General features: G+C 39.6%; 3 protein-coding genes and 1 long non-coding RNA gene across 5 annotated transcripts; 2 read left to right on the top strand and 2 right to left on the bottom strand.

Annotated features, from left to right (window-relative positions):
* Positions 1–209: 209 nt before the first annotated feature.
* LOC116186967 (elongation factor Ts, mitochondrial) lies at positions 210–6,259 on the bottom strand. Of its 2 annotated transcripts, none has more exons than XM_031515529.1 (8): positions 6,113–6,259; positions 5,589–5,990; positions 5,015–5,104; positions 4,390–4,564; positions 3,874–4,058; positions 3,528–3,650; positions 1,798–1,886; positions 210–646 (listed from the first exon to the last, which is right to left on the bottom strand). In XM_031515529.1, the coding sequence occupies exons 2-8, from the start codon at positions 5,970–5,972 to the stop codon at positions 601–603; spliced, it is 1,092 nt and encodes a 363-aa protein (XP_031371389.1). In that variant the 5' UTR covers positions 5,973–5,990; positions 6,113–6,259; the 3' UTR covers positions 210–600. The 2 variants fall into 2 exon arrangements, with proteins under 2 accessions (XP_031371389.1, XP_031371388.1); XM_031515528.1 differs by having other exon boundaries at positions 6,095–6,236.
* A 1,749-nt stretch (positions 6,260–8,008) lies between these two features.
* On the top strand, positions 8,009–14,230 carry LOC116186969 (transmembrane 9 superfamily member 12-like). Its single transcript, XM_031515530.1, has 4 exons — positions 8,009–8,397; positions 10,065–10,344; positions 12,297–12,532; positions 12,565–14,230. Exons 2-4 carry the CDS (start codon positions 10,161–10,163, stop codon positions 14,140–14,142), a joined length of 1,998 nt encoding a protein of 665 aa, XP_031371390.1. The 5' UTR covers positions 8,009–8,397; positions 10,065–10,160; the 3' UTR covers positions 14,143–14,230.
* Positions 10,604–11,954, top strand: LOC116186970. Its single transcript, XR_004151954.1, has 2 exons — positions 10,604–10,784; positions 11,565–11,954. It is a non-coding gene; the product is annotated as an uncharacterized LOC116186970 (long non-coding RNA).
* Positions 14,231–15,676: 1,446 nt separating the features above from the next.
* LOC116188786 (methylecgonone reductase-like) lies at positions 15,677–16,640 on the bottom strand. The gene is made up of 2 exons (XM_031518257.1): positions 16,309–16,640; positions 15,677–15,767 (listed from the first exon to the last, which is right to left on the bottom strand). Exons 1-2 carry the CDS (start codon positions 16,638–16,640, stop codon positions 15,677–15,679), a joined length of 423 nt encoding a protein of 140 aa, XP_031374117.1.
* Positions 16,641–22,908: the final 6,268 nt, after the last annotated feature.

The raw sequence follows: 22,908 nt of genomic DNA on the forward strand, positions 1-22,908 counted from the left end.
TGAGGGGGGAGAAGTAGTTGCTGAGTCTCTTTCTCCTTTATAATCACCCCCTTTATTGTAAAATCACGTGAAAAGAGACATTCTTGTAATATGTGAAAAATTTGACATAGCATGGAGCATGTGATATAGCTATTATCGTAATTCCGCACTATCAGTCGAGTAGTTCTTAGGCAGTTATTCCTACCGAATTGGCAAACATGAGAAAATCATGGTCTGAATTGCATATGGAGATCTCTACCCCAAAGGAAAGATGCATAAGTTTTCTATTTTTTGACTTGTAAACATCAGGTCAGATGTCGATGCACAACAATTGTTTCATTATTAGACAATTTACTGACTGCGGAATCAAATGAAAAAAAGCTAGAGATATATATCGGCAACTATTGCTAACTTCATCTGACCAAAAAAAAAAAATCATCAATACCGAATGCTGCATAAAACCACCTTTGATCTTTGTGCATGGAGCTCTCCGCATTCCAGTATTTCTACAAAAATTCCTTTAAATCTCAAGAGTGAGACCCTACCTCTTTCAGTTCCCGAGTGCTACCTTTGATGTGACTCGACCTCTAATGGCATCACCAATGACGATAATTTCTCAAACTAAACTGCCTGAGCAAGAGGTTCAGATGTGCCTGACACTTGATGCCTGCAATTTGCAAAGTCAGGCAACTACTGATACGAATAATAGATTACGCAAATTTTCCCTGCAGGAGCTTAGGTGTAATCTGTTATGGAAAGCACATGTGGTTCATTGCTTTTGCTCGTCTTGACTTTTTCGGTAACAAAAAACTCGTGTCTTTGCCAAAAAAATGGGTTCCTTGACGTCCATTCCAGGACTTTTTTCCCATCTTATTTTCATTAATTTTCCAAAGGAAAGGAACACAGGAAAATGGATTTTTTTCCCTGTTCTCTACGATAATAATTTTAGTGTGACATAGAAACAATAACTCAGAAGTGGAATCTAGTAAAATGTTGTGATCTTTTCAAATATATCCAGTAAAATGTAATAGTCTCATTTGTAAAAAAAAATTCGAAAAGGATTAGTGCATTAGTAACAAAAGAAAAAGAGAGAGGGAACATGAACTCGGGGAGGAGAGAGAGTGGGAGAAAATTAAGGGAGTTGACAATCGTAGTTGAAAAAAGTTCTATATTACTTATTTACCCATAATTTCCTTGTGATCTAATGGTTATTAATTTTCTAATTTTATCTCAATGGACAATTGTGAGAGAAGAAAAGTTATTCTCACATATAAGTAAATATAAATACATATGGTAGATAATGTGCACTTCTTTTTTGGCTGATAAAAGGCATCATATCGAGTACACTGATTCCCATAACATTATTCACTGATATAAGTTCCGCCATGAGCAATACACATTTTGGGAGGCTAATTTTCAACAGCTTAGTATGAAGTTTTGAACTCTACAAAGTTCTGGTGTTATTTTCAATCACCAAAATGAATCTTAATTAGCAAAAGTCACTAGCTCAAGGTGTCTCCTGCAATTCGTTCTTATGAGAATTAGGCTAGCTAGTTGGCCAGAATATAGTCTAATCCAGCTTTTGGGAGTAGGGTTACGATAGCTAGTGCAGTAAACAATTGAACTCAACGGCAATTCCTTCTTCTGACATCTCTTCTATCTCTTCTATACTTGCTACAATTAAAGAGCTTTTTCTTTTTTCGGGAAGTAGAAAATTGGCAGACTCATAAATATATATGCACTTCTACTGCAAGATGCGGCAAGAATACTCCAAACATTATAAATGAAAAAGAGCAGGAAAGAGAGTGAGAGGCCTACCTCTGAATTCCTTCTCCAACTTCCATTCTGAAGAAATTTCCGATCCTCACAGGTGATCCCACTTCCTTGGAAAGATTATCCATTAGAGTCTGTGGAGCAGAACATCAATCAGTACAAGCATAGCTTATCTTTCAAGGGAAGTTAAATCTTCAAGGCATGTTATTGTCATCCATTGCAAGCATCTTTTTTATCATATATTTTCTGAAACTTGCATTTCTGTGGGAACAGTGGCAGCACATAAGAAGTGTTAATGATTAAAGGGGGAAACTTGTCTGTCACGACTCATGGAGAATCAAGGTGTCATCAGTAAATAAAAGCATCTATGAAGTACTTCAGCAAGAAAGTATTAGCCCTAACATTCAAGAAATTACCTCGTAATTTATAAAAGCAAATAATAGACCATCCCTCGACATTGTACAAAGAAAAGGTCAAGGGCCATGAGAGTGTTGTCACCATCAGGATCACTCTTTAAAGGCAACATTTCAAGATGCTCCAAAAAGTAATAAGTTTGTTACTTTTTACATGACAGACTTATTTCGGATAGTTGCCTTATCATCTGTCAACATTTTAGATATTAAATAATGCATTGTCTTATTATCTTTACTTTTCAGTAAGTCTCTTGTTATATTAAATCTAACAGATTCTGAACCGAAAAACTCAAAATAAATAGATCCAACGACAATATTTTCAAATAAGAAAGAGGAAAAGCAATTTCTATAGACTGCCCCTTATGTCATCCATCTTTTCTTTCTATCTCACCAAAAAAGCTTCTAGTATCAAAATAAATCTCAAGAATGCCATTTACTAATGGACATATTTCAAATAAGCTGTCTTATTATTTCCAGTGTAAAACTTATAGATATTAAACAAGTTTTTAATTATTCTGTAAGTCAATTGTTATATTAAAAATTAAGTTCCTAGATAAATAATAATGTCTTGCAGACAGTTATCTGACAACATATCATGTGTCATGCTTTTATTGGACTCTGAAAATAGCTTCCCTTTTGGAGATTTCTAGCAGAAGTTTAATCCTTTGGCCTAAACTGGGGATCTTTCCTGGGGCAGTAAACCATCCTTGTTTCATTAGCTCGCCTCCCATAATAACATCAAAAGATGGACACAGACACTAGCAATTGTCTAGTTCATGCGAGTCTGTTGAATAGTTGATCTCCCCACTGCCAATCTCATTAAAAAATAAATGCACATAAAAGACAAGTAATATCTCGAAAGATCGCCTTCGGCAGGAGAAACTACTACTATAACTGATTACTCCTAACTGGCATCCTACGTGCAATGCCTCCCTTTACCCATATCAAGATAAGGAAACAAAAGAATAACCAGAATGAAAGTGGTCCTTGATACATCAATAATGTCATCAACAAATCAAAATCTCTACATGTAACATTACGCATTTCACTTGCTAAAAGAAAAAAAATATATGTATATGAATAGAAAGTCATAGTCTATTTAAACTGGCGTGCATCCTAATCAGAAGATGGCAATCAACCACTATTGCCCCTTCCATATCCATACATATTAAAATTTGATGAAACTATGACTTCTACTACTCAGAGCACTGCCATCAATTATCTCGACTTCTGCATTTCTCAGGAACTGCTGGCACTAAATTGATTGGTCATTTGCTTATAATAATTTGAAGATTCCATATGCCGAGATTTAAATACAGAAAAGCTTGTATAGATAGTACAGTAACCACAGTTTTCACATACCTTTACATTGACAGAGTCATTTACGACAAATTTCTGCTCCATAAGAACCACCTCCTCCATGTACTTGCGTAAACGACCTTCTACCATTTTGTCTATGGCATTTTGAGGTCTCCCCGGAACTGCCTAGTATATAGCAAAGGGGATGATTAACTTCTATATAAAAATAACTTCTATAATGTTTGATAGGGGTAAGAAAAAAGTAATAATAAAATCAGTTCATCCTTCTTAAGTGTTGCAACGCAGAGAAAGCCTCCACTTGCTTATAAGAAGGAAAAGACTGTCCAACAGGCATGTTCAACAGAAGGAAGCAGGTAGCATAGGAAAAAGAATAGATAAAGAAAATAACCTGAGACTTCAAAAACTCGCGCTCATTCTCTAATGCATCTGGAGAAACGAGCTCCTTTGTCAAAAACAGTGGATTTGCTGCAACTATATGCATAGCTAATTCTGAACCAACGCATTGAACAGCCTCAATCTGGGGATTACCATTCTCAACTTCAAGTGACAAAATTCCAGCAATACGACCTAGACCTGCAATGAAATGAAACTGTTGATTATAAGACCAAGTTTAATTCTTTTTAGCGATATTCAATTGAGAAATGTCTAACTAATCATGACAGAGATTTCTAAAGTTCCCAAGAGCCAAATTTGAAGATGCAAAGCAGAGGTATGAAATTATGTATAATATCCATTTCTCAGTTATGGGACTTTCTTTGGTAACTTTTCTCTCTCCCTCCCCCCTTCTTTTCTGGAAGCTGTAAATGTAAATGGGTTGCCCTTGGTATTTTCTTGGTTAATTCTCATACTTGATATTAAAGACGAACATTGTTCTGCATGAAAAAGAGCTATTAATTTCCCTTACCAGGCTTTGGACTAGTATGAAGGTAGGTAGAAAGAACGCCATGGGAAGATGCACTCATGGTATAACCTCTTCTAAATCTTACATTCTCTCCCATCATGGCAGCTACTTCTGTAATTGCATTTTGAACGGTAGTTTCTCCACTGATTTTGGGATGATCAAGATTTAGCTTCATTTCCTAGGGGAAATAAAAACATGAAATCTTTGATAGATCTGAAAGTACAATACGATCAACGGGGCCAAAAGGTCAGGCCCTTAAGCCCAGTAAAATAAGGAGATCACGCAGAGGCAACATATACTTATTGACCCATATATGTTAGGTTGTGTGGTAGGTATGGGTTTGGTTCACCGTTGAAGAATAATGTTCGAACAAACATTATTTGCCTTTTACAGTAAAGGTTTAATTTGTGTAAATAATAGCACCAAGAGGGTCTGTACACATTTTATCACGATCATTACTATAGGATGCCTATCTCATACAACTGCAAGCATGGACGCAAACTTATTTCACGCACAAAATCCAAAACATGCCCTATAATCGACATCAACTACAAGGACAGACCTATACAAGTGAATAATATTCAAGAATAAGAGAAGCTATAATATCAAATACATACAACCTTCTTACCTCCAAGGCCTCAGGCCCAACAGTAAAAAGCTCAGAAAATTGTTGAGAAGGATTCTCTACCAGAAGAGCCTGCCTCGCCAGAGCCAATGCCTAGAAGATAATTTTATGTTCAGACCAACAGACTTGCAAGTTCAAGCAAACTTGACAAAGGACTCAAACAAAGGCAAGCAGAACAAAGCGTTTTCCATTGTTCGCTCCCAGGCTAATTTCAGTTTGCTCCTTGGGGTTTTAATCATTATAGTTCCACCCATGTAGCTCCATTCTACTGATTTACAAATTATAGTTTGGCATTTGTTCGATGTGGCTCAAATTGTCAACTGCCAGTGAAAATCGACAACATGGAGCTTAGGAAAGACATAAAAATGGCAAATTTATCATAACTGGAACCTTATTCTGGGAAAAGTAACTCCCAAACCTCCAATTAGCTGATATCTTATCAAATTTTTCGTGCTTTCGCAACAAATTTACATGCAATACCACATGGCTTAACTAAGAGTCGGTTTCACCATCACAGTTTTATCTCACATCAACAAATACAGGTGCAAAGTTGCAGTAAACCGAAATAGGCCCTCACCAAGTACTGGAAAATCTCATTCCTTGCTACGAAGTCCGTCTCGCAGTTTAGCTCTATCAGAGCCGCCTTATTCTCATCCAGGGCAAGCGCGAGCAATCCCTCAGCAGCAGCACGCGAGGACTTCTTTGAGGCCAGGACCTTGCCCCTCTTCCTGAGCTCCTTCTGGGCCTCCTCGATGTCCCACTGGCAGTCTATGAGGGCAGCCTTCACCTCCTTAATCGGGGCGCTCGTTCTCTCCCTCAGCTGCCTGATCAAGCTCATCTGATCTGCTGAGCCCGCGCCGCTGCTGCTGCTGAACCCTCTTTCCAGCAAAGCACCACCTGCAAGCCTGTTGCAGAGGGCGTATCCAAGGTGGTACTTCGCTACATTTCTCAACAATGCCATGGGTGAGGGATCCAAGTGCTGTGCAAGTTCAAGAAGAAGAAGCAGAGAGTCAGTTAGTCATGGCTGAACTCGTAATTCAGGCGTGAAAATGCATGGAAACCTTAAGAGAGAAGGGATTGAACCTCAGCAACAGAAGCAACCTGGATTGATGCTATCAATTCAACGAATTGCTTGGTTGTGTTCTGCTTGAATCAGAAGATGATCTTCTCAGTTCAGCTGGATTAGTTCTTCTGGCACGGCATAAACCCTAAAACAGAGAGAGATAGAGATGACGGGGTGGATTGGGCCTTGGAGAGATTTGGGATGTTGGGTTGGGCCCTCGACTTGTGGATGTGAGGCCCTTAATGAATGATTTGGGCCTGTTGAGATATGTATCTTCCATCTCCTATAACCATCGAAACTTGCTAAGAAATCAATTCAATTGTATGCATATATATATATATATATATATATATATATATAGGGATTAGTACACACTTACAACCCGTTTGAAATCAATTCTGGTAAGAAACGATCTGAATTCAATTGACTCCGATTCAATTCAGTTCAATCCAAATCTATATATCTGTACCTATATCTATTATATAATATATAATTGCTGGGTCAATCATATTGAGAAAAATGTAAACTCCATGTTCGTGCAGTTGTAACAGATAACGTCAATTAATTATATACTATTACAATTATTAACCGTTTACATACAAATATACCTAGAAATAATCTAATTTTAATATAAATTTTATGCTTAATTTATATTACTCTTATATTTATATTTATATTTATATTTATGTTTATGTTTATATGTATCGGTCTTCGACTTTGCGGCATATAATAAAATAATCAATTTTAGTTTAAGTTCCAACTAAGTATCTCTAAACTAATAGACGTATATATAATAAATCTATGTATCTATATACATAATACATAATATTATAGTGGCTAAAACACCGATAAATATTCTGCGAAGGATGCTCAAAATACAAATCTCAAACTCCACGTTTTCTATGATATTATATTTATTTAATTATTTCTTCCAAATATAAAATAATTTCAAAAAATTGAAAAATATACAATTCCGAATAAACTTTAAATATACTTAGAAATACATAATACAATTATTAATATGTATTTAATATATGAAATAATTTTACATATGAATTATATTACTCTCATATCTAACTATATATATATATATATATATATATATATATTGGTTTTTGACCTTGCTTTCTATAATAAAATCATAAATTTAGGTTAAAATTAAAATTAAAATTAAAATTATATGTATATGAATTGAATGAATTATAAAATCAACAATATGTGTATCTCTAAATATTCAGTCATGGTATCATGAACTCGGATTTTATGATCAACTTGTTAACGGTGCCTTGCAAGCGACCCTCATCGTCCTCAGATTCCATGAACTAACTGGGTTCTCCTCTTTGCCCTCACCTCCCTAATCTCCCTGATGGAGGGGCTGCGATCTCTCGGGTGAGTAGTGGAGTTGTGGCAAGAAGAGGAGGAGGAAGAGACAGGATCAGCAATGGTTAGAAGCTAGAAGCAACTGAAGAAGTGATGGAGGAGGGAGGAGGTGCAAGGGCCTTTGTTTCTCCTCTGCTTGCCTCGTTCATCCCCACAAGAAGGGGAGGGGCAGAGAGAAATGGTGGCGGGTTTGGGTTCACCAACGCACCTCACTCTTCCGAACAGAGGCCACGTAAAGCGATCGATCGTCAAAATGTTGGACGGATAATAGATTATGAAACGGAACAGAAATTTGTGTATTTCTTTGAAAAAAATTCGCGATAAAACGTAAATAAAAAAAGTGTAAAGTTTATATTTTTTTTGTATAGTTAAACGAAAATAGTGAATTTGAAAAATAATAACCTTTTCGATTTATAGTTTTTAATAAATTATTAAGCACAATTAATTGACCCGCAGCACAACGTGGGTACATTCCCCTATTTTTTTTTGGAAAGACCAAAACAAGTAACATCCAATCTCCCAATATTTTGTTTCTTGCATTGCATGGCATCAGTGGATGTGGTACAAGAGATATTGTAGATTCATAATCGTGGAATTTCCCTCTCTCTCATTATTGAATTTTTTTTTAAAAATAAATTAAATCATTGATGAGGGTCGTTTGGTGCCACAGTTCATTCAGATGAGCTCTGTCTCCCTCCCTGCCTTCCCTCCCACAGCCAGAAGCCAGATCTGATCTCCCCACCCTGCCCTGCCCTGCCCCCCTTCTTCTTCCGCCATTAAAGTGAAAGCTTCGAGCAACGCACATTGGGGTGGGGAGTTTATCTGCAGCAAGTTGTTGCTCCATTTCCACCCTTCTGAAGTCTGACTCAGTTGGCTCTGAAGTGAAGTGCGAGGGCGAATCCATCTTCCAACCGCTTCTTCGTTGTTTCAAGATCTCCCCGAGGTGCCCTTCTCGATCCTTTTGGTCTCCTTTCCTCTTCAAATGTACTACTGATTTTCTGCGGCTTTTCGAATTAGCATTCGTCACTGGTCCTGATCTCTTAGCTGATTGATGTGTGTGGTTTGGCCGGATTGGGGAATTATCTGACTGAAGCATTGGGGTGGTCATGCATTGAGTTTGCCTTTGTGAGTGTTTGATCCGTGAAGGTGAAACCCTTTTGGAGTTTTCACTGGCTGCGAGGGGACATGAAAGATATTCTATGGGTTGATCAAGGCTTCTGGTTCTGGCCAGTTTTGTGCTTCGCTCTGTTGGAGATATTGGGGCTTTCAAGCTGATGAGATCGGAAAAATGGGCACGTTGAGGTAGAGTAGAAAGGTTAACATGCTTCGCGAAGATACTTTGTCAATGTTCTTGCTGATTTCAAACCATGCTCCTATATAGCTCGAAATGGGACGTAAGGTTGAGCCATGTATCGATTTTGGGATTTGTTTATCACTGTGGTGTGATTTGATATATTTTCATTGGTTTGTGTTCGATGTGGCTCAGTAGGTGAAAGTTTTTCAATGAAACATCATTATTATCTCTTTAAAATTGACATAATTTGTTTGGAATTTCGGAAATGAGGTAAGTCGTTACTAGTTCAAACTTCAACGCGGTAGTGTATTTGCAATCAGTAAATTGAGCTGGATACTGGATTTTTAATTGATGGGTCACCTATAAGGCAGGAGGTTGCCCGTGCAGTCGACTCTCGGGACGGGTCCCTGCATTCTGGTCATCTGCTTGTTAAAAGTCTTGTAAATTCCTATCAAGGTAGTGCCTTTTTTTGAGTTATGAATGATCTAAAGCATTTGAAAATATTGCATTTAGTATTGGAATGGTTGTAATTGTGGTATGTAACATTGAAACTAAACTTCAACGGGGTGACAAAAGGAAGATTTGATCTGAAACGTGAATATAGTTGGTGTTTCCCAGTGGTTTTATGATATGACACCTTGTGAGTAGCTGTGTCTGAGACTCCAAGCGATGTCACCTCTGTCATAATCAGCTCATGTGCAGAATTTATTGTACTATTCAGACTGAGTTCCCAAGTTAATGCAAAGATGCCGCTTCTACAGTCATGATGAGATTCATTTGGTCTGACAAAGGACTCAACTTTTTTCTGGTGTTTATGTTATTATCCAAAAGTATTCTGGTTTCTCAGCTTAATGATGAATTTATGAGCTGTAAGTAAGTTTTGGGAAAAAATAGAGGGAATGCTTAAATTTGATTGGATTTAAGCCCAATAAATATAAAATTAACTTACTAGCACTTCTTGGAGATGGCCATGATGTGACAAATTTCTTGTTTTGAAACTTGAGCCTTGGTTATGTAGTTTCCTCTACTGTACAGCTAAGTTGATTCTTCTCTCTGCTGGAGTTTGGCAGGATATTTATAGCGTGCACACTCATGACTCTTGCTTATGTGCTTCCACCATTTTGGTTTTATTGATAATCTTATCTCCACTATGGACTATTCCAGATCATGCTGTTTCTTGCTGTTCTCTTCATGTGTTGTAATGAGTAAAAATTTATGCACTTCCAAATCTGGCAGCTGAGATTTGTATCTAATTTTTAAACTTTTGACTGACAAAATTCTCAAGGATTTAACCTTATATTTTTGTTTAACCATAGATACGTTGTCACCATCATAGAGATGCAGTGACTGGAAGTTGCTTTCTACGCTGCACAAGATCCACGGTGTTCTTGCTGTATTCCGATTTTCATCTGATGGCTTGGTCACTGTATTCAAGGTCTGTGATGCTCTTTGACAGAATTTGTGTCTTGCTTCTTGGGCTGATTCTTTTGGCACATGGATGCTTTGGGTTTTATCTCCCTGGAAGCTACATGCACACATACTCCACCGGTGAACACATAAATGCGAAAGTCAATTCCTTGACCTCTATAGAGCATGGTTGTCAGAATCGCGATTCGAATCGTAGAATCGTACGATTTTACGATTCAAGGAGCATCACCGATTCTGATTCAGCTAGGTGAGTCGGGATTGTAGAATCGGAGCTGAATCGCGTGTTGAATCGTAGAATCGCAGAATCGGGCCGATTCTGCGATTCTATGTTCAGGCTGGATTCGGCCCAAGTCCGGGCCCAATAAGCGGGCCGAAGCCTGGACCCGAAAGCCCAAACCCGAAACCCCTCTCCCACCCGCCCTTCTTCCTCTTTTCCTGTCACGAACCCTAATTTCTCCCCTGCTGAAGTCCTTCCAATTCGACCTTCGAATGTCTTCGACGAAATCTTCGAAGCTAGCTTGCGGTTCTTCCTCTTTTCCTTCCGAGAAGCTAGCTTGTCCAAGCTTCGATTGCGGTTGCGGACGAAATCTTCGATAGTTCCATTCCAGGTACTTTTCCTCGCATTTCTCTCTGATTTCTTGTCACTTTCTCGATCTTTTGTTCAGTTGGAGTGAAGGGGAAACACGGCCGGGTCTCTATCTCTGTCATCAACCTTTTGGTTTTCTGCAAAATCAAATCAGCCTCTGCCCTTTGAAATGACACACATAATATTCCGAAGCATTATCTGCAGATGACGAGTATCCCCCATTCCGATATCAAAATGGCAATCTTCGAGTCTTTGATGATTACATGTATTGAAATGGAAATGTGAGGTAATATCCTCAGGGAAGTGGCCGTTCTTGGCTTGGCGATGCTGGAGCATCTCGCAGCCATCGCGGGGTTCCATCTTCGGTTCCTCAGTTTCCCTTTGTAAAAATACCACCAATAAGAGCTTTTCTAAATACAATTTACCACTTAGAAGAAATGCTGTCATCCACAAGCTTCCTTCCAGCAAATCTTTAGTTTGTTTCGCAGCTCAATTTGCTGCTCATTGTAAGCTCAAATTTTTTAAAAATGTAGCTCTACCTCTGGATAAGCTGCTGCCATTTCAACTCCGAAAAAAAAAATCACATGTTTTGAGGGTAACTTCAAATTTGAACTTTTGAAAGTTAAGAAAAACCACTTCTTTTCCCCCCTAACCTAGTTTATGATAACTATGGTTATGATGATAATGATAATGATGATGACGGTGGTGGTGGTGAGGAGGAGGGGGATGATAGTTGTTCATGATACTTTGTAATGCGTATTCACTTTGTTGTCACCTGAGTACGTTGGCACTCCCCTTCTAGCTTGGTGATCTTCCTGGTGCTCTCGAGGTGCTTCTGGTGGGCCGCTTCTGCAGCCCGTCTGTTGTACTCCAGCTCCTCATTCCGGATAGAGACCTCCTTCTCCAGCACACAGAACTCATATTTAAGGAACGCATTCTCCTTTTCGATCGAGTCCAGCCTTCCCATCAGGGCATTAAACTCGGACTCTGCATCAGACTTAGATTTCTCGTTGAGGCTCTTGTTCGACCTGTGATTTTTATATGTTGATGATCTGGAAAATGTAAACCTCCTTTATCTGATCATGATTCTATGAACAAAGTCATTTGCTGTTATATGTGCTAGTATGGCTCCATTTGTATGCTCTGTCTAGAATTTTCCATTTACTTATTTAATTCTCTTTCTAAACCAAAACATCTCTCTCTCCAGTAGCTTATCTGATTCAATTTCCTTGGGCCTATATTTCTCGCATCGGATACAAGCAACTCAGCATTGAAGTACTATCAGTTGCTGGAGGGATTTCCACTCACAATATGACTTATTGTTGATTTGTTGGTTTGTGTTTTTATTTGAATGAACAAGAATTAATTTTTTTTCTCAAAAAAGTATGTTACATATATATATATATGTATATATATATATATTTTTTTTAATTACAGGTAGAATCTTACGATTCACGATTCGAATCGCGATTCACGATTCTACGACCCTCGACCGATTCTAGATAGAATCGCGATTCTGACAACCTTGCTATAGAGACTGAACTACCTTTCAGCTACTACAGTCTCCCTTACTGCAAACCACCTGAGGACATTAAGAAGAGTGCCGAGAATCTGGGAGAGCTCCTTATGGGTGATCAAATTGACAACTCACCATACCGATTCCGAATGAACGTGAATGAGACAGTTTATCTATGCACCACGAAAGGACTTACTGAGCAAGAGGTGAAGCTCTTGAAACAGAGGACTCGTGATTTGTATCAAGTCAACATGATTCTCGATATTTGTATCAAGTCAACATGATTCTCGATAACTTGCCTGCAATGAGGTATGCAAACCAAAATGGAGTCAAGATACAGTGGACTGGTTTTCCAGTTGGATATACGCCACCTGGCAGCAATGAGGATTACATCATTAATCACCTCAAATTCAAGGTCTTGGTTCATGAGTACGAAGGGAGTGGGATAGAGATTATCAGCACTGGGGAAGATGGAATGGGTATGATCTCTGAAAATGCTAAGAAGAAGGCCTATGGGTTTGAGATAGTTGGATTCGAGGTCATTCCTTGCAGCGTGAAGTATGACCCAGAGAAGATGACGAAATTACACATATATGATAAGATCGACCCAGTAAACTGCCCGTCAGACATTGAGAAGTCGCAGATAATCAGGGAGCAGGAGAGGGTTTCTTTCACATATGAGGTCGAGTTTGTGAAGAGCAGTATCAGGTGGCCTTCCAGATGGGATGCATACTTGAAAATGGAGGGGGCACAGGTCCATTGGTTCTCGATCCTCAACTCGCTAATGGTGATCTTCTTCTTGGCGGGTATCGTGTTCGTGATATTCTTGAGAACTGTAAGGAGGGATCTCACAAGTTATGAGGAACTGGACAAGGAAGCTCAAGTTCAAATGAACGAGGAGCTTTCTGGGTGGAAGCTCGTGGTAGGAGACGTGTTCAGAGAACCTGAAAACTCGAAGATTCTCTGTGTAATGGTTGGTGATGGAGTTCAGATCTTGGGAATGGCAGTAGTCACGATTGTGTTTGCCGCTCTCGGGTTTATGTCCCCTGCTTCTAGAGGAATGCTGTTAACGGGAATGATCCTCCTTTACCTCTTCCTGGGGATTGCGTCTGGGTATGTAGGGGCCCGCCTTTGGACGACCATTAAGGGGACCTCTGAAGGGTGGAGATCGGTCTCTTGGTCGGTCGCGTGCTTCTTCCCTGGAATAGTTTTTATCATCCTCACGGCCCTAAATTTCCTTCTCCGGGGCAGCAAAAGCACCGGAGCCATCCCCATCTCACTCTACTTTGTCCTCTTATCCCTTTGGTTCTGCATCTCGGTACCTCTCACCCTTTTGGGAGGATTCCTCGGGACAAAAGCAGAACCACTCCAGTTACCAGTCCGCACAAACCAGATCCCAAGGGAAATCCCCGCAAGGAAATACCCCTCCTGGTTTCTTGTCCTCGGAGCAGGAACTCTCCCCTTTGGGACTCTCTTCATTGAGCTCTTCTTCATGCTCTCCAGCATTTGGCTCGGGAGGTTCTACTATGTGTTTGGGTTCCTCCTCGTCGTTCTCGTGTTGCTAATTATTGTCTGCGCAGAAGTCTCATTGGTCCTTACCTACATGCATCTCTGTGTAGAAGATTGGAGGTGGTGGTGGAAGGCTTTCTTTGCCTCGGGATCGGTCTCCCTCTACGTGTTTCTCTACTCGATTCATTACTTGGTTTTCGATCTCCAGAGCTTAAGTGGTCCCGTGTCTGCTTTGCTTTATCTTGGGTACTCGTTGATTATGTCCGTTGCAATCATGTTGTCCACTGGCACAGTCGGTTTCTTAACATCCTTTTACTTCGTTCATTATCTTTTCTCATCTGTAAAGATCGATTAGATAGGAATGGGACCTTCGGGAGCTTTCTTACGAGTTATACAGAGGTTAAAATGTCCAATTGGACTGATATCATTGTCTTTTGCTTTTATTTTCTTTTTCTTGCTTTAAAAGTTAATAATTGATGAAATCTACAGCTGATCATGCTTGCTGTGATATTTTTTAGGCTTGTACCAATACTTTTCGACTTCAACTTCTCCCTCGGGGTTAGAGGACCTATATCGTTCTGTGCTTGGCTTTTGTTTAAAGAATGTCGGCCGTCCATCAAATTGTACACCTATATTTACTAGTTAGATTGCCTTAAACGGATGAACGAGCATTAAGCATTGAGCATCAGTCATACAATTGCATATTTCTGATGTTCTGGTGTATTGTCTTGCCATTCCTCGATATGCAAGTAGTGCAACCCATTTACTTTTGTTACTTTTATTTTGAAAATTTGTCCACTATATATACATATAAACACACACACACACATATATATATATATATATATCATTTTTATTATTTTCAATTATATTATTCATTTATTTTTTGGTCAGAGAACATGTTCATGAACCCGGAAATAAAGAGAAATCGAAACTAAGTAAATGGGTATAAATAGTCTTCTTGGTGAAAGTCAAATAGAACAATGTGATTTCGGTTCCTATGCAGTGATTTGTGCTACTGTACAAAATGTTCGTCTTTTATTATTAATTAATTTATTTTTATACCTCGTATATATATTCTATAAAATGAATTCGAGGGGTTTTTAATGAATATCTCGTACTTTCTCCCAACAGTTGTAGTTGTGAAAAGTATATGCAAATTAATTTTTCTAAGTCTAGTATATGTGAAGATATAGCTCATATGAAATATATCACAAGAATGAAGCACTAGATTTATATTTTGTGTACGGAATACGCGGTTCAGGTTGTGCAAACGGGACTAGCTAATTGCAAACCTTCCTTTTAAGTTTCTAATCTTAGCTAGTAGATATTCGGAGGAATACGGTCAAAAGAAAAATTAAACATGATAGATTTCGAAGATTTTACATTTTTGCTTTCCATGATGAGTCAACTCGCCAAAAAAAAATTGATAGATTTATGTAGTAATATAAGTTTATTCGGAAAAATTAGTAGGAACTCAAGTTTACCGAGTTAAAAGTTAAATTAATTCATTTTCAATTTTATTCAAGTTTATGAGAAATTAAGTGAATTTTACAATTGACTAAGAACTGTAGCCCAAGCAGCTTAGAGAATTGGAGAACTAATTCATAACTTTTTTCTTTAAAAGCACTTTTTTAATGCAACATCGATGTTATGGAAACGATGACGAAAAAATATCCACTTCGACTTTGTAGGATAATAGTAAGAATATAATTTTAATCTTTAATTTATCTCATATAATTTTATTATTCGGAGAAATATGTATAAAATTATTCTTAAAAGTTGAAACATTTAAATTCATATTTTGTTATAGATTTTTACTACTATGCTATTCGATTTTGCGTTGATTTTGTGAATCCTCCATCATATATTTCTACAAACTCAGATTTTTACAGGCTTGATATGGAGAGATCAATTAGTTTTTCCATGGCAAGAGTCTGCTCTCCACTCTGCAGTAAGAGCAGCAGTGCCAGGAATAACCTGCTTGTTCAGGAAATTGTTGCGCCAGTGCTTGTCGAATTTTCTGGTTGGATCTCGCTTGCACGTTTTTATCCTTCCCTGTTTTAACTTGTTGCAAAATTTAGGATTTAAAAAAAATAAAAATTAAACAGTGTACTGATGAAATTCTTTTATCGTATAAATAAATTATAATATTTATTTTTATAAAAGGTATAATGATACATGTAATCGTTTTTCTGCTTTTCAACGAACATGATCCCATTTTTCTCTTTTCAATGGGATAAGATTAGAATTGTGAAGATTCTTTTGTCAATTAAGACTAAACTTTTAGATGAGTTGATTGTACAGTACTTAAGATCGTAGGACTAAGCGTATACGTACCCGACGTAGTACTTCTCTATCTTTCCTTTCTCTATTCTGTTAGGTTCTCCATGTATGTGATGTTTTTCTCTCTCTTCTCTCTACGTATCCTCTTAAGAACTCTTTGATCAACATGTGACTATTATTTCTTTATTAATGAAATTCATTTGAGTTATGAAAAAAAGAAAAAACGTATACGTACCCGAGAGTCTCCTTTCGTGCGGGGAGAATGAGATCGCGGTCGGCGTCAGTGCACCGGAGCTTGGAGATGATGAAGACCAAGCCACGGCTTTTGATGAGGTGCCGCTCAAGGGCCCTTGCAACTGCTTGGCCTATTGCTGCCTCGGTACCGTGGATAGCGGCTGTGTCAAAATGCCGGTAGCCCATCTCGATGGCCTCCATGAGGATGTCAGCTAAGGCCTCAGTTGGTTGCAGAGGGCTTCCCGCTGTGCCTAGCCCTATGAGTGGCATCTTGTGGCCGGAGCTGAGGACCACCGCCGGCACGACTTTGGTTAGTGCTGCTTCGCCTCCCATGGAGTTCTTGTTGAAATGAAAATTTGGGCGTTGCTGATGACGAAGTGGGCGAATTTATACAAATAATAATGTTGGAGAGATTGGGAGATGTTTTATGTTATAATTTCTTTTCCAAATCAGAGGTGACGGGCTTGAAATCAAGCTGTCGTGCTTTGATCATGCTAATCGCTGATGGCTAGAATTAAAACAGAAGCGTACTAATTAATTAATCGGGGTTCAATTTTGAGACATCAGCATGATGCTTATCATGTATAGTACATATTTAAAACTTATGGTGCAAGAGAATGCACTGTAGTGATACACATCCTTAATCCAAAATACGAATAATGTGAATATTCAATTTTTATTAGTGAAGCTTTTCATGTCCATTTTCCTTTTATTTCTTTTCTTTTCATCTCTTGGGATACCTAATAGAGTAATTAAAGGATCGTAATAATCAGAGATTATAATTTCCATGTATACTAAATGTAATTAGTCATGTACATTAATTTCTTTGATTATTTCTCTAGATAGACAAATGTACATTGCTATATAATGGAATACATTTTAGCTCACTAATCAAGTGAGGAATGCTCCAAATTCTATTCACTTTGATATCAGAGTTGTAAATCGGGATAATACCCGCATCGCTCCTCCTCACCAGTGGCCCTTCCTAGCGTCTCTCATAGCCCCTCCCATCCTCACTTCCTGAATGATTGATGAAACTCCTCTCCCAACCTCTTTCTCAACCATCCCGGTTAAACTAAATGGGAAAAACTCTCTCTTCTGGAAGGCAGTCATGACCCCTCTCTAGACACCTACAATCTTCTTGACTATGTCGAAGGCCGTCTCTTAGCTCCTAGCAAAACCACCACCGATGAAGCCAGCAGTCAAACACATAATCCAGCATACTACAAATGCCACAAAAGACAAGTTCGCTCTGTCCTGTATCATGGTTGCGGTTATTGAGGATATTAGCTATAACATATTCTCTATCGCGACCTCTAATGAAGCATGGACATGTCCCTCGACGCTGTTTCACACTCAGACCGCTGCCTAAGGGTTTTCTTGGATGTTAGAGTTCATCCAATCCGTTCAGAAACTCGCCACATAGTATGCTCAAATCAGCAAGTCAAAGATCACTGCTCAGATAAACAGAAGAATTCTTACCGTTCTCAGCCCCGAATGGGAACCTCTGGTTCTCGCACGAATGGATGCTTTCTCAAATGTGAGCACAGATGAACTCACCTCTCTTCTCCTTGGTCACGAGTCTCGACATCACTATGCTGCCATCTCCGATCGGGCAGCATAGCAATAGTAACAATCATCTCTCACCGCTCCTCTCAATGGTCTCCTTGGACAACCACCAGCTGAGGTTCATTATTCCGATGGTCGAAATCAAAGCTCGGGTGGTGGTTGTGGGGGCAAAGGAAAAAATGGCCAAGGTAGCAAGGGAAGGAGTGGTCACGGCTATGGAGGAAGCCTAAGTTTTTTACCTCTACTGATCCTTATTAATTAACAGGGCAACAGCGGGGTCAAGAAGACGAGACTTGCGACTAGCACCAATTGGGTTAGCTCAACGACCCGCGATCGGTTTCCTACTAACCCGATCATTATGTAAATAAGGCTGGATTGTTCACCCGCAGCCCGCGGTCCAATTCTCAGCCTAAACTCGTCCATGCCCATTTCCTGGAATTCCAACTCAGTGGTTTGCCAAATTTGCAACGTATCGGGCAATACTGCTCTTTTCTACCAGTTCAACTATTTTTCTAGTGCGCAGGGTCATTTCACTCAGGGAAACTCTGTTGGACTCCATGACTAGGACTGGTATATGGATTCAGGAGCGACACATCATATCACTTTGGACTTGGCTAATCTAAGCATTAGGGATGACAACTTGATCTCTGATCACGTTTTCTTGGGTGATGGTAAATCATTATTTGTTCTTACTTCTGGTTCTTCCACAATTCCTTTATCCACGCGTCCATTACACCTTAATCACAACCTATATGCTCCACATATCTCGAAAATCTTCTCTATATCTCAAAATTTACTCGAGATAATACTTGCTTTTTTGAGCTTCACCCTAACTGTTTCATTGTGAATGATCTTCATTCACACCAGGAGTTGTTGTGGGGTCCAGTTAAGAATGGACTTTACTGTTTTCACCCGAGGGACAGGCGCACTGGAGATGTTCAAGCCTTGTTATCCACATCTCGTTGCAGTTTGTTGTGGCATCAACGCTTAGGTCATCCATCATTGGCTATTGTTCGTCAAACTTTGAGTCCTTCCATATCATTGAATAATGATCATCTGAATCATGTATGTTTTGCATGTCAGAAAGGGAAAATAATAAATTATTCTTTTGCTCTTACCATGAATAAAAGTCGTTCTTTGTGAGAACTTGTCCATACAGACATTTGGGGACCTTCTCTTGTTACTTCACACACTGGTCATCACTATTATATTTTATATTCTTGATGATTACAATAAGTTTTCCTGGTTCTATGTGATGAAAAATCGCTTCGATGTTTTGAAAAATTTTCGTGCATTTTGTCTTCAGGTAGAAAATATCTTTTGCACAAAATTAAGTATTTTCAATTTGATAATGCCAAATAATTTCTCTCCACTAAATTCTAAACTGAGTTACAAAATCATGGGATTTTTCACCGCATCTCTTGTCCTCATATTCCTAAGCAAAATGGATCAGCTGAACGTAAGCATCGCCATATTATTTATATATGTCTCACACTCCTATTTCATTCCTCCTTACCTATGAAGTTATGGGATTTTCCCTTTGAAACTTTCTTCGATGGTTCCATGCCCGAAGTTAGCTAGGCAAGCTCGTTTGCTTCAGTTTCTCATCACAGGGCATATGGCAGATTTGGATACTCTCGAATTCGTCCATAAATTGCATAGAGACAGTGTAATACAGGAGCAAAGCCGGGCTAATGCACTTGTATTCTCCCATGATTTTCTTGACAACTAGCTTGGAGTCTCCCGCGATCTTAATGGTTCCACTCCTAGTTCAAGCGACAAGTCAAGTCCCATAATCATAGCCTTCTACTCGGCCTGATTATTGGTTAAATAATAAAAAAAATTGAAAAAAGAAGTAATAAGAGTGCCCCTCGGGTGAAGTAAGAACAACCCCGGCCCCGGAGGCCGTTCATGTGCTCGAGCCATCGCATGCTAAATGCCAACATCTTAAATCATTGTACAGTACCTCAAAGTCTTCATCCCATGAGTCTAAAACATCTAAGCATGGATGATCGGCCAAAAAGTCGACAACGGCATGACCCTTCATAGACGTTCAGTGTCGAAACTTCAAAACAAATTCGATTAAGGCCAACACCCACTTACCGACTCGACCCCTTAAAAAGGACCGAGAAAGCATGAATTTAAGAACATCGGCTTTTGAAACTACTATAACCTCATGTTGTAACCTATAATGACTTAATTTGGAAGCGACAAAGTAAAGAGCTAAGCACAACTTTTCTATTGATGGATAATTTAGTTCGAATCCGTTCATTAGTCGGCTCAAATAATACATGGCTTGTTCATAACCCACGACATTCTCTAAAGCTAACAAACATCCTAAAGAATTCTCGATAGTCGACAAGTACAAGACAAGAATTCGGCCACGACGAGATTGAGTCAAAACCGGCAAATTAGCGTGCAAAACTTTATTCTCTTCGAATGCACGTTGCTACTCCTCTCCCCACTCAAACGTTCCAGCTGCTGACTTCTTCAAAAGGGGGGTGAAAGCCTTGGTTCGACTGGTTGAGTTCGAAATAAATCGACGTAAGAAATTTATTTGGCTGAGAAATCGTTGAAGCTCTTTTTTGTTCCTTGAAGGCTCAGCCTTAAGAATGGCTCGAGCTTTATTGCAATCGATCTCCACGTTGCGTTGATGCACTGAAAAGCCGAGGAAGTTTCCAACTGAAATTTCTAATGCGCACTTGAGTGGATTCATCCTCAAGCCATGTTTCCGCATCCGAGCAAAGGTTTGCCTCAAGTCTTTAATGTGGACTTCTCAGCCTCATGATTTAACCATTCCATTATCGATGTAGACCTCCATGATCTTGCCCAAGAGGTTGAGGAAAATAAGGCTCATCGCTCGTGGATAGACAGGCCTGACGTTCTTGAGGTCGAACGTCATAACGACCCACTCGTAAGTTCCAAGCAAACCCGGACATAAAAAAGTTGTCTTGTGCACGTCTTTCTTTGCAAAAATAAAATAAAATCTGATTATAACCTGAATGGCCATCCATAAACGAGAGTATTTGGTGCCCCGCAGCGTCGTCAATAAGTAAGTCGGTGGCTGGCATGGGATACTCGTCTTTTAGGAAGGGCAAATTAAGGTTTCGGAAGTAGATACATACTTTTATCTTCATGTTCTTCTTGTGGATCAGGACGATGTTAGAAATCCAATTCATATACCGAGCCATGCGAATGAAGTTCGCTTTCAAGAGCCTCTCGATTTAATCCTTGACTTAGACAATATCGTTTTGCATCCGCCTCTGTTGTTGCTTGAAAGGTCCATACCCAAGCATAATAGGAAGTCGATGTTCAACGAGATCACGGCTCAATCCTGACATCTCCGAATAATTCCAAGCAAAACAATCCTTAAACTCAAACAAAACATCAATAATGCGTTGCTTATAATCATCATCAAGAAGTTGACTTACATATGTCGGCCTCGGGTCATCTTTCGTGCCGAGATTCACCTCTTCTAATGGGTCTTAAACCTCAGCCTTTAGATTATCTAGCTTGGTCTCCGGTTGTGCTTTTGATAGTTCAGCCTACCAAGCTTCTTCCCTGTCGAAGTCCAAGAGACGTCATATGGCGGTCGTAGTTTCGGCCACCGTCTTATCGCCGTAAGTCGGCATATTCATTCCATCTCCTCGATAACGAGCGTTGCTCTTGGCTGGAGTGCAAGAAGCAACTTGGGCCGAGGCAAATGGATGATCGGGTTGGAAGATACTTGATATGGGTTATACTCATTGATAACCGTCACTAGAGTCAACCTCCCATATGCATCAGAGCCTTCAAAACGTATAAGACCGATATCATCGTCGTAATACCTAACTTCCAGGGCAAGGGGATTAATGGAAAACGACTTCGGCTCAGCTTGGACGACTTCGATAGCCTTCAATTCCACAAGATCAGCTTTTGGTGTAAGGAGGATAGAACACACTCAGCCGCATGGATTGAATTTTGGCCAAGAAGAGCGTTATAACTAGCCGAAGTGTCTACAACAAAGAAATCCAAGATGCTCACCCTCATCCCCACTTGAACGTTGACGAATAGATTTCCTTGAGTGCTCATCATAACGCCTTTAAAGTTCGCAATCGTTACCCCCGTCTTCACGAGATCTTCATCGGTGTGGTTGAGTTTGGCCATGGTATTAGTGGGCATAATATTTATCGCGGCGCCATTGTCTACCACACCTTTGGTACCAGAACATCAAACATGTGAATGGTGATAAATAAAGGGCGAAGGTATCGAGACATCACCTCTGGAACTAGCTCAAAGACAAAACTCTATGTACTTCTCATGCTCAGTTGGTTTACTCACGGGAGTCACATCTTCTTCACTCGGCTCCGAGGCATGAATGACCTCGGCTTGCAGCTCCTCATTGACCCAAGGAATAGACTCTTTTGCTATGAATGTGGTCAAAAAAGTCAGCATTGAAACGTTCAAACTTACCACGAAAACATCGAATTGAATTGTGTTTCCGACGTCCCTATCTTTGAACTCCGATCCGCTCAAAGTGTGCTCATCGTCATCGATCATTTCTTGATTCAACTGCTGGAGGAAATCAAGTCTCCTCTTCATAGGGAACTTCTATCCTTGACCTTCTCCTTGCTCGGGCAGCCTTGTTGGCCGACCACGAGCCTCATTATTTGTCGTTACCGTTGTTCACGGCGTTTTTGCAATCTTGATAGAGATTGAGGATCCTTCAAGTGTTGGACTCATTGCCACTTATTCTTAGGGACGTTTGAAGGTTGCACAAAGAGATTCTTCTTGGCCGGGACACGCTAGATGATGGTTCGAAAACTTTCCGATCTTTCTCTCACGTATCTCGGCCTTTAAGCCATGTTCTAATGAAGCAATTTAGCTCTGGGAAGGGGGGGAGGGGCTTCTCCATGACTTGCAGGTCTGCTTGGGGGCTTATCTTTGAAGTAAACATCACGAGAAGCTGTGATTTCTCCTTGTGTACTACCAAATTCGTGCCCAATCCCACGAGCTTTGCATGGAGATGTAGCCTCAACCTTAAAAATGCCCC

Source organism: Punica granatum, chromosome 8 (assembly GCF_007655135.1).
Source record: "Punica granatum isolate Tunisia-2019 chromosome 8, ASM765513v2, whole genome shotgun sequence".
In the NCBI taxonomy this organism is placed as follows: Eukaryota; Viridiplantae; Streptophyta; class Magnoliopsida; order Myrtales; family Lythraceae; genus Punica; species Punica granatum.